This window comes from Malaclemys terrapin, chromosome 5 (genome assembly GCF_027887155.1).
Source record: "Malaclemys terrapin pileata isolate rMalTer1 chromosome 5, rMalTer1.hap1, whole genome shotgun sequence".
NCBI classification, from domain to species: domain Eukaryota; kingdom Metazoa; phylum Chordata; order Testudines; family Emydidae; genus Malaclemys; species Malaclemys terrapin.
The window spans coordinates 24,151,008-24,164,382 of NC_071509.1; the positions used below are offsets into that span (position 1 = coordinate 24,151,008).

A 13,375-nucleotide genomic window follows, 5' to 3' on the forward strand; every position below is an offset into this window, starting at 1 on the left:
AAGGAATGGTGATGAGTCCTTGACTCTAGTGCCACAGAAAGAAAAGTCTGCCCACTGTTAGCTGGTAAAACAAACCAAAATGAGGACCGCTTTAGAGAGGAGTTGATCTAGAGAGGTACACATGATTTCAAGCTCTGTGAGGGGAAACTCAGGCTCTTTCATACAAAATGATAATCGGTTCACTATTACAGAGCCACATGGTTATATGGTATAATGAAAAATCAAAAATTCTGCTTTACCTCTTGATGAACCTTTGACAGAGTTACATTGCCCCACACTCAATCACATGGCGTGCCATGTTGATTCCCCAGCCTCTTGACCTCTTTCTGTCCCAGCGCTAAAGGACTAATACTGAAAAGTGTGGAAAACCATCTACACCATCTGAGGCCAATGGGAGTTAAGGGTATTCAGCATTTGCTTTAATATATGTACAGAACATAAACACACTAGAAGCAGGTAGCACACTGCCACTTTGCATCTCTCAAAACAAGCGTCACCAGGCATTGTATTTCTGGTAGGAACTCACAAGAACACCAGAATATATAGCTGTGAAATTTACAGACAAACTAATGGTCCTATACAAGGTCATGAACATTCATGTGGTGACAGCATGACTGCAGCAGCTGACTAGCTGAGACATATTTTCATTCCTGAGGGCTTGAAGGGGCCGGACATCAGAGGGGGTTCTCAGTGGGTGGGTATTGTCAGCCCTGTCAAACGTTAATATCAGAGATTTAAGCTAGTTGCCACTGCGCTCCCATGCCAACCACTGAAAAAGAAAGAAATCCTGCTGCATCTCTGCTCCCAGGAGAAGAGGCAGTTGTGTGGTCAGCCTGAGCGGAAGGCAGTAGAACAGCTGCAGCAAAAAGAACAGAATTTGACATATCGATAGATTTGAAAATGCTAACAGTGCATGTAGTGTGGAATTCATGATTCATGCTGCCTTTTTATTATTGGCGAAACCATAAAGAAATGCACAGGTCCTCAGAGAGATACAAGACGCATCAGCATGATGAAGACTATTTTCCAAATACATGATAACACTATTTTTTGTCTCTCTGGGGAACGTGTACCATATTTTGTCCTTGCAGACCTTTTGAACAGTATTAACATTTTTTTCCAAAGAACATTTACAAGTTTTTTTCACTCTCTCCTGAGTATTCTTCCCAGAACTGACTCTTATTTCTTGCCAGACTTTGATTAAGCCTTGACAGCACCTGGCTTCAGCTTCCCCGTCCGTAAAATGGGAACAATAACACATGCCTTTAGATGTATGGTGAAGCTTCATAAGTGTTCATAAAACTCTCTAAAATATTTAGAGGAAAAGCTGTTATCTCAACGGAAAAGTGTTGTTATAATAAATATCGATAAGAGGATATTCCATGGAGGGTGCGTTTATGGAGTATGGTTTCTCTTAAACAAGAAACTTATTTCAGAAAAATTTCCAAAGAACACAACTGGATTTTCTATCCTCCTCCTCTAGCCCCCCCTTTCCTCTATGTTCTCTGTGATTCAACTGCTTAGGTATGCAGTTTGATCTACTGTACTATTAAATGATTGTTAATCATCCCCTTCCTGTTCTCTCTGCTCATCTAGCATCTGTCTCCTCTCTTTCCCTTCACACAAGTTCAGCATTATTGGTGCAACAGCCTCCTCCTCTGCAGCTCCTACCATCTGGAGCAGATTTCCTGCATCTCTCTATATCAACAAGACTGCATCTCTCTTCAAACATCATATGAAAGCAACTCTCTCCCTTGGCCACTATACTTGCTTCCCCTCCTAAACTCTGCTGTGCATTATTATTCAATTCTCCATGATACTGATCTCTGCAGAAATTTTTGGCTCCACGTTGCATGAGAGAAGCTATCACTACAGCACAGTGAAATTTTTCGGCCAAAATATATTATGCACTGAAAAAATGTAGAGTTGGGTCAACCAAAACATTTTACAAATATCAGTCGATTTTGGGTAATTGTTTCGGTCTAAATCAAAAATAAAAAAAATTCTGAACTATCAAATTGAATTGTTTTGGCGTTATCAGAATGAATCATTCCAGTTTTTCAGGATAGATTCACAAGCAGATTTAGGCACCATTCACAAAACTGGAGGAGGCAGTGGTAGTGATACCTTCTTGTAATCTTTAGCCCACTGGTCAAAGCACTCATCTTGGATGTAAGAGACCCAAGTTCAATCCCCCCTCTGGAGCAGGGACTTGAAACTACATCTTCCTCCTCCTCCAAAGTAAGAATCCTGGCTGCTGGCCAGTTGACTTTTTGATTTGCCAAAAATTCAGGGGAGGGAAGGGAGTTTGGTTTGGGTCAAAACACATTTATTTTAATTTGTTTTTCAGAATTGCCTGCAAACTGTTTTCCCCATATCTTTAGCTACCAGGATTATAGGGTTTACATGGTTGTAGCAGGGATGTACTCAGAACCTTATGAAAGATTTAGGTGATCCTCAACTGGTGTAAATTAGATGTTTTTGCAAGACTAGTCTAGAGCTGTAGCACCATCAGGCAGTGAAATAACGGGGGAACAAAGGGAAATGGTAGCTCTGTCCCTATAAAGCTCAGCCCAGTTTCTCAGGAAAGACCCAGGTTTCCCTGAGCTCTAGGTCCTTGCAGTGAGTCCCCTGGCACTGACTTATCTACAGGCCTCTTCAGGCCAGAAAGCTAACTGACAGGTAACAGAAGTTCTGTGAGGTGGAGCAGACCATCTGGCTGGTCTCCCCTACAGGACATTTAGTTTCACCTTGTCTCCTTGCTCCAGCCTGGGGTATACACAGCACATCTCCAAGTCCAATTAATTTACAATCTCCTACAGGCGTGCTAAAAGCACAGGACACCTGTTCAGTTTAAGGAGCAAGTGAAAGATCCTTGCTGAGGAGATTAATGTAGTAAGGAAAATGGGTCTTAAGGAGAAATCGGAAGGAAGAGAGAGCTAGTGACCTGTCAGTCACACTGCGTGGTACTGTGATGGGATAGACAAACCCCACACTGAAGAAGAAGGGGCCCATGCAGTCCCGACCCACTGCATCCGCAAAAGTTGGAAGAGGAGCTTTAAAAGGGGAAGTGGAGTAGCTCCGTGCACGCAGGCAGTGGAGGTGAGCTGACATGCACTTTGAGCTCCTGAGAAGGAGCACCATGGGAGCTCTTGCTGCCTGAGGCCTGGTGACAGTGACCTGACCCAGCCTGCAAAGAAGGGACTGGTGGCTTTTGAAGGTCAGAAACTTCATTTTTATGTTCAGTTCTTTACTTTAACCTGGGAGAAAAGCAGGCTTATAGGAAATGATCCAGGGAGGAAGTCACATAGCACCCCAAGGTGCAGGGCTTAGCTGCCTAACAGGCCCTGGATCAGAGCCTGGAGAAGAAGGTGGGTCTGGGGTCCCCTACCAACCCCTAATTAGGGGACAACTATGGAAGCCTATCCCTTGGTAGGGCTCCTAATTAATGGAAGACCCAGAAGATACAAAAGTCCACATCACGAGACCTGACCCAAAGGGAAAGCTCTGAATCCCTCACTTGATCCTGAAGTCTTCCCTCCTTGTGGACCCTTTATACACACCCCAAAGGGGTGGACTTGCAAGCACAACCTGGCTGGAGGGCTGAGACACTGAATGTACAGACCACCAAAGGGTGGGCCAGCTGTGAGAAAGGGGAATGCCTAAGAGAAAGTCAACACCCCTCATCCAACCACTAGGCAGCATTGTCCAGGAATGTTCCCCTTCACAATTACTTTACATGTTTCTGTGCCATAAAACCCTGATTCAGACGTGGGACCTGAGCCAAAAAATCCAGATTTGATCATCTCTGAATTTTAGGTTGAAGTGTTTTGAAATGAGAACCTGGATCTGAATTTTGCAAATTACCCCAAACCCGATAAAGTCCCAGTCCCAAATGAACACTCTACATTTTTCAGTTCATGCCTATCTCTACCCAGCCATTCATCGAGTAACGCATATTGCCTCAGATGCTTAGAGTAGTTTCAAACATTCCTTCTTAGTTCTCCTAGATGTCTTTGATCGACTATTTCTATTTCTCTAATCAGTAAGCCCGTGCTTGACATAATGGGAAATAAAGTCTTGCTGAAAATATGATAGTTGGATTCCTTCTCTTCCCAGAAATACCAGGAGTGAAATGGATGTCTTTCAAATGCAGAATTATACGCACAATGATATCCTAGCACTTGATCAACGTTCTTTTCCCTTTTCAATTAAGTCTCTTATGTTATGTTTCCACAAATTAGACTTTTTATTTTTCACTTCACTGCTGAGAATTACATTTTTGTTCTGCATTTGTGCTTTGTTCAGGAAGGAAATTTGTAAAAATAAAACCAAACAATATATATTAAGCATGCAAAGGAAGGGAAGGGACTATATCTCTTTACCAAGGAATAAAGCAAAGATCAGGAGAACACAGAAGTTACATGTCAGGCCAAAGTCACTGCAAAAGGTCAACTTCAGAAATCAATTGAGCTGTCCAAGTTAAACATCAAAGAAATTATAGGATACACTAATAATACAAGACTGTCTGTTCAAAGGTTAACCCATTCTGCCTACACCACTCCTTGACCTTAATAAGTAATTATCCCACATGCCATGATAAATCCACAAACAATTCATGACACTCTACAACTCACTAATTGCCATGTATAATTCACCAGTTAGTTATCATGTACTGGCTTTGTTAAACTGAATGGAAGATAAATCAAAAGGTTTATGCTATCTTTTTCAAAAAGCAGGCTTCTATGTACTAGTGGAACCGTATTCTGTCAATAACTCAAAGCTAGTGGGTTTTAATAACTGTGCCTGCTAATAAGGATAGGGAGCTCAGTACAGGGAGAGGTAAAAACTAGGTTTGGGTGGCAGGTCAAAAAATTGGCAAAGAAAGTGTCTGTAAATTAGATTTTCACTAAGAGACAAACCTCTTTTTATAGCTCTATACAATAAAGTGCATACAAATTGTAACGATTTGGGAGTGCTGGCCTAATCAGGAATAACAATGATACTTTGTATTTATATAGCGGTTTTCATTTTTACAAAAAGGTAAGCATTATGCCAATTTTATGGATGGGAAAACTGAGGCAGAGGAAAGTAACATGACTTGTCCAGAATCACATAGGACACAATCCGGGTGCCACTGAAGTCAATGGCAAAACCTCCAATGGCATCAGGGCTGGCTCCAGGGTTTTGGCCGCCCCAAGCAGCCAAAACAAACAAACAAACAAACAAACAAAAAGCCGTGATCGCGATCTGCGGTGGCAATTCGGCGGGAGGTCCTTCGCTCCCAGGCGGAGTGAGGGACTGTCCGCCAAATTGCCGCCGAATACCTGGACGTGCCGCCCCTCTCCGGAGCGGCCGCCCCAAGCACCTGCTTGAGAAGCTGGTGCCTGGAGCCGGCCCTGAATGGCATGAGTAGACTTGGCAGAACAAGATTTGTATTTTTCTTTAACTGACTGATAATATCCAGAGAAAGACAAGGTTAGTGAGAGGTAATATCTTTTATTGGACCGAGTTCTGTTGGTGAGACAGACAAGCTTTAGAGTCATACAGAACTCTTCAGAAGAAGAATTGTTCTGTGTAGCTTGTTTCTCTCACCAACATCAGGTGGTCCAATAAAATATATTACCTCATCCACCTTGTCCTCTAATATCCGGGGACCTAAACAACTACAACTATGCTGCATACCAAGTTTACTTTTAAGTTTTTTTATTTTTATCTATTTCAAATTTTCACAGTTCTGGAAAATTATGGGGGAATCAGACAATAATTATTTAATGATGGCAAATGTTGAGATTTGAAAAATTAAAGCTTTATAAACCATTAAAATAAACTGTCAACATCACACATCAAAATATACAACGTTAATATTCATAAATCAACAAATCATACCTATTTTTATTATTCATTTGCTAGTCCATTTGTAACAAGTCTAATTCACAAAAACAACAAGGAGTCCGGTGGCACCTTAAAGACTGACAGATTTATTTGGGCATAAGCTTTCATGGGTAAAACACCTCACTTCTTCAGATACATAGAGTGAAAAGTTACAGATGCAGGCATTATATAATGACACATGAAGAGAAGGGAGGTTTGTGAGATACTCCCTTCTCTTCATGTGTCATTATATAATGCCTGCATCTGTAACTTTCACTCCATGTATCTCAAGAAGTGGGTTTTTTACCCACGAAAGCTTATGCCCAAATAAATCCCTTAGTCTTTAAGGTGCCACCGGACTCCTTGTTGTTTTTGTGGATTCAGACTAACACCTGATACTTGAAGCCTAATTCAAAAGTCTAAACAACTGGAGTTTGACTTTAACTTTCTCAAGCAGCATTTTTCCTATCTGTACATTTCTATTATATCCAATGGAAATATTTATCATTTTGTGTCTATGGTGAAATCAGCATTTATTGATATTTACCAACAAAAATTTAATCCGTCCTAACCATGCGATAGGGGCTGTTGTGAGGACTTCTGACTCTCAGTCCCCTTACTTACTCTTAATTCTATCTACTCGATGGGAGTGGTCTCCTACAGTAAGCCAATTAGTAGTACCATTTATACCAGTTGAATTAATTCCAAGTTTACAGGCAATCCAGTTTTTTCACAAAGGAGAATACACTGTCCTGGAAGCTATAGACCAATGAGAGTGTCTTGGATTGAGTTCAAGTTTCACAGCAACATGACACAATGATGTTGCATCAGTATCTGGATGTCAGTAGAACATTATCACATCCTGACTCTGTGTCACCACTGGTGGGTGCAACACTATTATGCACTGATGCAGCATCACAACATGTAGATGCAAATATTAGAACATCACAACTCAGCCTTATGGCAAAGTACAGCTAAACCTCTCTTAAGCAACCACTTAGGGAACAGACAGAAAGAGGCTGCTTAATGGAAACTGTCTTCTAACAAAGGGGGAGCTGAATTCTACTTGACATGTTTGCACATACTCTGGAGTGGTCTCTAAGACAGAAATTTACTTACTAAAGGTGGCCTCATGGAAGTTTTATTGTCAATTATTTTGCCCTGCAAGACAAATGGCAAAATGTGGCAGCCCTATATTTATCTTCAAATGGTTGCAAACATTTCTCAAACCATTCTTCTGACTAGGAAAGTGTTATCTCCATTGGAGATTTCCCTTCTCTATTGTGTATATTTTATACTTCAGCTAATTTTAAAGTACAGTACCATCAATCTAACTATTATAAATATAGCCCACCTACTCTTTATTATATCAAGGTTCTGTGTGGTTCGTCAGGCATGTAGGTTTTGCCTGTTAACGTACTGTTTAGATTGGGAAAATGTGCAGTTATTGATTAGCATAGCAGATAGGAAGCTTAGCTGTTATGGCCGTTTTACTAATAAATCAACATAGCCACAGACAATGTTCATTTTTCTCTAATATGAACAAGACTTACATTCCTTATGTGGCATAAGTGCTCCTTTAACACAGCCATAACATCTGGAGCAATGGGAGTCAAAAATATTTGTCAAATGTACATTTAAAGTATGTTCAGAGCAAAATCCCAAGGACATTAAATCTAGAAACTTCAAACACTTTTCAGGAGTGAACTAAATTTGTCTTTAAAAAACCCAGCACACATCCCAATCACAATTTCATACTATGCATTATCACTTGTAATTTATCTCAGTGAAACTGGTATGTAATTATCATCCCTATTACTCTATAACTAATCCCCTTCCACATGAAAGGTTTCCTTTTTAGTTGACTGAAAGGTTGATTCTATATAATACAGGCATTGGGTGGCCCAAGCACATCACTTCCAAACCACAGTCATACCCTATTATCACCAAGGAACAGAATACCAAAGATCAGACTCCATTTTCCTGTAGTGCATGTATAATTCAAGGATGCCTGCACCAGTTTTCTACTAGGGCAATACTAGCAGAAGAGAGGCAGACAATTAAATCAGTTCTTTTATTTAAAATGTAAGAAAATTCAAGGTCAGTGGGCATATGTGCAGCCCATCATGGATCAGGATAAGCCCTGATGTGGTGAACTCATAAGACAATTTGATGTCACAGGTCAGTTCAAAGGCTGTCCTGTGCATAAGTGCATCAAAATGAACAAATTAGTGCCAGGCTAGTTGCACTAGTGCACTCTCTCTCCTCATTCATCTGCAGCCTCTCCTCAACCATGTCAGCATGGTAGGACCAATATCTTTGCTGTCATTTGCTACAGGTTCCTCCTGAGTTGAAAGGGGTGTCACAGAGTGTGGAGCAAACATTGATGCTTCCTCAGGCAGCACAAACTAAGTTTTCCGGTGGCTAGTGCACAAGTTTTTTGTTTGGGAGGAGGTTTGAGGGGATGAGATTTGTCACTTAATGTGGGTCCTTCCCGGCCCCTCCTTTGGGCCCACCCACAGTAAGCAGCATAAATAATTCGCAGATGCATAAGATGGCTACACAGAAAAGGAGCAAAATCCTACTTAGCTCTCTTCTTCCCAAGTATGGACTCACCATGGCTTTCTAAAGGGATTTGTTCTCCTCCACTGTGTGGTCTGAAGTCCCCAGTCTACCCATCAGTTTATCCTGTAATTGTTTCTGTTACGTAATCCCTTTTCCATGCAGCTGGTGAAAATAACATGATTCTAACAATTTAACTTTGCATGTACAAATATGCTTCTTAATAAAAGGAACTATAGTTATGTGAACTTTTAACACTGTAAACCAGTGTTTCTCAAATGTGGCCACCAGGAGCTTTTCTTGCAGCCACAAGCTCCTGGGTGGTGCGGGGGTGGGGCGGGGGCGGAAGCAGTGGCTCCTCCCCCGGGGCTGCCTGCAGGGGTTGGTCCCTATCCCCTTCTGGAGTCAGAAACACTGTAGGAGCAGGCAACCAGTGTAAGTTCCCCAACTTCCCAGGGGCGGTGGGCCTTGGGCTTCAGGTTTCCGGCCTGGGGTGGTGGACAGCAGGCCTCTGGCAGGCTCTGTCCCCCAGCCGCAGGGTTTTGGGCTCCATCCCTGGACTCAACCTCTGTCATCACCTCAACCCCCGCTGCCTCCTCCAGCCTCTCATCGCTCCTGAACCCCCTGCCTCCTGACCCACCTCATCATCCAGGGCTTAATTTGTCCCCCAGCATGCTGGCGCTGAGTAAGTCTGCTGTGAAAAGTGATATTAACAAATATACAAATATCACTTTTCATAGTAGCAGACTTACTAACTAGCAATCTAAAAAAAAAATCAAAACATGCAAAGCACCTTATTTTTGTTTCTATTTTGTTTAGGTCCAGTAAAGAAGAGAGACAACTGTACATTATTTTTATTAGTGAGTTTGAAAAAAAAAAACCTACAGAAATGTGGACATGTATATGTGCATATTTATTTGTTTTTCCTAAAGTTCAATATTTTAGGAAAAATTGTCAGAGCAGCCTCCAGCAAGAGTTGGTGGCCACCAAAAAATGTGTTGTGAGAACCCCTGCTGTAAACACTGTAGTAGAGAGATAAGAACTGTCACTTTTCTACAACTGGTCTTCTTAGAAAAATGCAAACCCGTGCAGCCCGCAGGGATTGAACATTTTCAGTACAGTTTCAGATTCGTTCTGTAAACTGCACTTTTCAGTCCAGCGGATTGTACAAATGATAGCTAGTGAACGTGCCAAGCACATTCAATGAAACTCTTATTCAAGTTAGGAATTTGCATGTTAGTGCGGATAGATAACCTCAGCCCAAACCCTGAACTAAACCACAGCCTTTTGCCAATTTTCAGATTGATCTGGTTGCATTTTATTTTACAAGCTTCTCCAGCTTTTGCATGCCTCTCCAGCCAGCTGTAAAAGAGTTACCTTCCAGATTCCTTACCACATAAAATCACTCAGTTGCACCAGAAAATTGATATCTATGAAGAGAATTATATAAGAAATATCATTCATGACTCTCTAAGGATGATGTGGAATAGAATTAAAATTGTGATAATTAATATGCAACAATCCCCACACACATTTTTTGTCTCTGCTTCTTTGGATACATTTTCATCCTCCAAATGCTGCATGGGAGTATGGGACTGCTTGTGCTTAAATTTAAGCATATATGTAAGTCCTTTGCTGGATTGAGGCCAGAGTGCTTAGCACTTTGCAAGACTGAGACCTTATAGAGAAACAAAAAATAGAAATTTTTAAATTTAAATCCATGGAACTGAATCAGTGAGAGAGGAAAATCAGGCATACTGTGTCTGTGGATGACTCCAGAAATAGAGGAGAAAACTGTAGCAATTTCATGTTATGCCTCTAGAACAATCGTAACAAGTCCCTCAGCAGGTGCCAATCTTTGCATAGGGGTGAGGACAGTGCCCTGCCCCATCCACATATGCTCCCTCTTGAGCCTGGAGTACTGCAGGCAACAAGGGCTAGCCTCTAGCAGCTGAGCTAGGGCTGCCTCCTGAGCCGTTCAGTGGCTCAGGATTTCGGCAGTGGGATGCAGGACCAACCAGACTGGGCTGAATGTACCAGCTTTTCCAAATGGCCTTTGTGAAACAAATTGGTGGTCTTAGTCAAGTGCCATTCATCACAAAAGCTACCATCATGATGGCTGGCATGGCTGCCTCTGGTTTTTTTTGGCATGGAGACTGAATTTCTTATCAGCGTGGTTCCTCCAAGCCAGTTCTGAAGTATATTGGCAAAGCACCTTTATTCCACAGTATCATGCCTGCCTCATGAAGGACTTATTTCTAGAAATGTTCGCTCTGGCACCTTTAACAGGCCCTAAAATGGAAGGAATTTTTTATGTTTAAAGTAGGTTGACATCTTAAGAGCAAAGTACAGAACATCAAATAGCACATTCATAGAGGACCAAAATGAAATGAATTTAAGAACTGAATTCTGATATAGTATTAAACTGCTAAAGAGGGTCCTTGCACTAAGTGCTAAGTACTTTGAGCTACCTTGAACATAAATCAGATTTTTCTGAGTTTGGGTTAATGTGCCATTTTTCTATGTATCAGAATGTCCTTTGTTCTTGAAATTCAGCAGCAGTCCTGCAACCACTGTTCACTTCCTTTTTCTTTTTTTCCAGATTGGTAGATTTACATTATCCTTGATCCCCACAAGCCTGTGCAGGTTTTAATTTCATGTAGAACACAGTAGCTGACTGAGCTGTGCAGAAATTTTCATAGGTTTCCCATCCTGCCTCATCCTTGTGTCTTCATTCCAGAAAATTACATGAATACTTTATTATTATTATTTATTTCTTTTTGGCCCTGAAATAATCTACAGAGCCCAGCTCTGAGATGCATGCTGCTCAGAAACAATTTTGTGCCTGGTGGTAGATCCACTTTGATGAATAAGAAAATTGTTACCAGCTTTGCAGCAGATTAAATACATATTATCTAACTCGTCTACTGCTTCAGTTGGTCGCAAAGACTCCAGCCACAATACCAGGAGAAATAAAAACAGCACTTAATCACCCAGGCAGGTTCTTTGAGTTTATCACTGATTTTTGATTAGGCAGAACAAATAGATAAGTACAACTAAAATTGTCTTTCTAATCAATGGACCCCGCATGAAATCAATTCTTCTATTTTATACTGTGGTTGAAAGGAACTTTTCAAGATAAAATTCTTTATTCATATATGTCTTACTGCGCTTATTATTTACAATACTTTACATAATTAAAACAGCAAGAATTGTAAAAAAAATATTTTTTTTTATAATCACTGTGTTTCTTTGCATTCTACTTTCCATTCATCACAGGCAGCCACATTTGACTAGTCAAATTCACCTTTGTTTATAGTCCATTTCACTTTCAGTTCCTCATGCACCAACCTAAATGCTATTGGGGTCACCAACAGTGCAGGGGAATTTTAAATAAAAGTTTAAAAAAAAATCTTTTCAGTGACCTAAGATAATTGCCTGAAGCTCAGCAAGAGAATTTCCATCTTCTTCCCAAATGGCGAGATTGTCAACCATTTCCACAGCGCCAGCTCAGGCCAGCCTTAGATCTCCATAAAGAACATGCGTAAAGCTGGGAATCTGTGCATAGAATGAGGCAGGGGGATGAGGGCCTGTAGCCAACTCAGCTACACCAACCCTAGTGTAGCAGAACCCTCTCGATGCGAGCTCCAGAGGAAGCTGCAAGCAGGGGAAGTGCGGGCAGTACAGCTCCAATGCAGCCGCCCTGCTAGGGAGGCCAGATGGAGTTAGGAGGCCCCGAAGCTGATGCAGTGGGACAGACCCTATGTACAGATGGTCATCTGGTGGATAACAAGATTTGCGTGGCTCTCAGAGGAGCTAGTTTCTGGGGGCTCCTTCATCAATGGCCTCACAGACTACACTCACTCCTAGGCCTTCCCCAGTTTTTGTCCACACTGATACTCTAAAATTGAAAGATCATAAGATTATCATTGCTTGGCAGAGTCCATCTAAAATGTATATCCCATTCCCAGAGGTCACAGTTCTACTGAAGGTCATCAACTTGTTTGTGAAAATTACTCCTTTATATTTTAATTCTGGACAATGTGCTTCACTGAACTAACTACTGGAGTCTTAACTCCTCTGTGAGAGTTTTCTAGCCTGAGCTATTGGATCTCTAGGAAAGAGGAATACTTCCTTGCCACATACCTTTTTTTTGTTGGTGGGACAAATGTAGAAATTGTCAATGACTGTAGTAATCCCGGGCTGCAGATTCAGCTTTGTATATAATGTTCCAAAATCTGATGACCTGAAAGAAACATTGAACAGCTATAAGTGCTTCCCAAAGGCCCCAGTATTTCAATCATCTCTGAAACATACTTTGTAACACCAAGTGTCTACTTTCAATGCTTCTGTGCCAGCAATTCAGTTTTTTATTTGTTGTGACATCATTAGGTAGTAGAATGGACTTGCAACTACTGAGCAATGCTCAAGGCTTGAGAAAAATTGTTGGCTTCTCTGTATTATCCAATTCTACAAGGTGATAGAGTTGTACTGATGCTATACAATATGCTTACAGTCACAGATGTAAAACACATGCAAAACCACAGGAATTGTTATGACTTCATACATGTCCATAACCACAAGCAGATAAATTGGCACCGATATCTTTAGATAAACCTGTGAAAATGCTTATCATCATTGCAGTACCAGAAGCCTCCAGTGCAGTACTAATGGTTATTTACCTAGGGTGTATTTAAAGAGGCTAAATCCTGCTCACCATGAATTTACTGGGAGAAGCTGATTTCAGAGGGAGCTGTGTGCTCAGTGGGAGAAGGATCTAGCACAAGATGTTTAAGATTGAAAGTGAACTTACTATGAAACTATCTGTACTGAAGACATCCACACATCTGTTTCTTTTTCCAATCATCAGTGCAGTACTGAGTAATTAAACAGCAAAGCAAATACCTGACCTCCAATAGGTCTTAAGCACAAAAGTATG

General features: G+C 41.2%; 1 protein-coding gene across 2 annotated transcripts in view; it reads right to left on the minus strand.

Moving 5' to 3' along the window:
• SORCS2 (sortilin related VPS10 domain containing receptor 2) overlaps nt 1-13,375 on the minus strand; it is an 818,166-nt gene that overhangs the window by 319,384 nt on the left and 485,407 nt on the right. For both annotated transcript variants that reach the window (XM_054030250.1, XM_054030251.1), the window contains exon 3: nt 12,583-12,682. In XM_054030250.1, the coding sequence (XP_053886225.1) occupies nt 12,583-12,682 (100 nt within the window). The remainder of the gene's footprint in view (nt 1-12,582; nt 12,683-13,375) is intronic.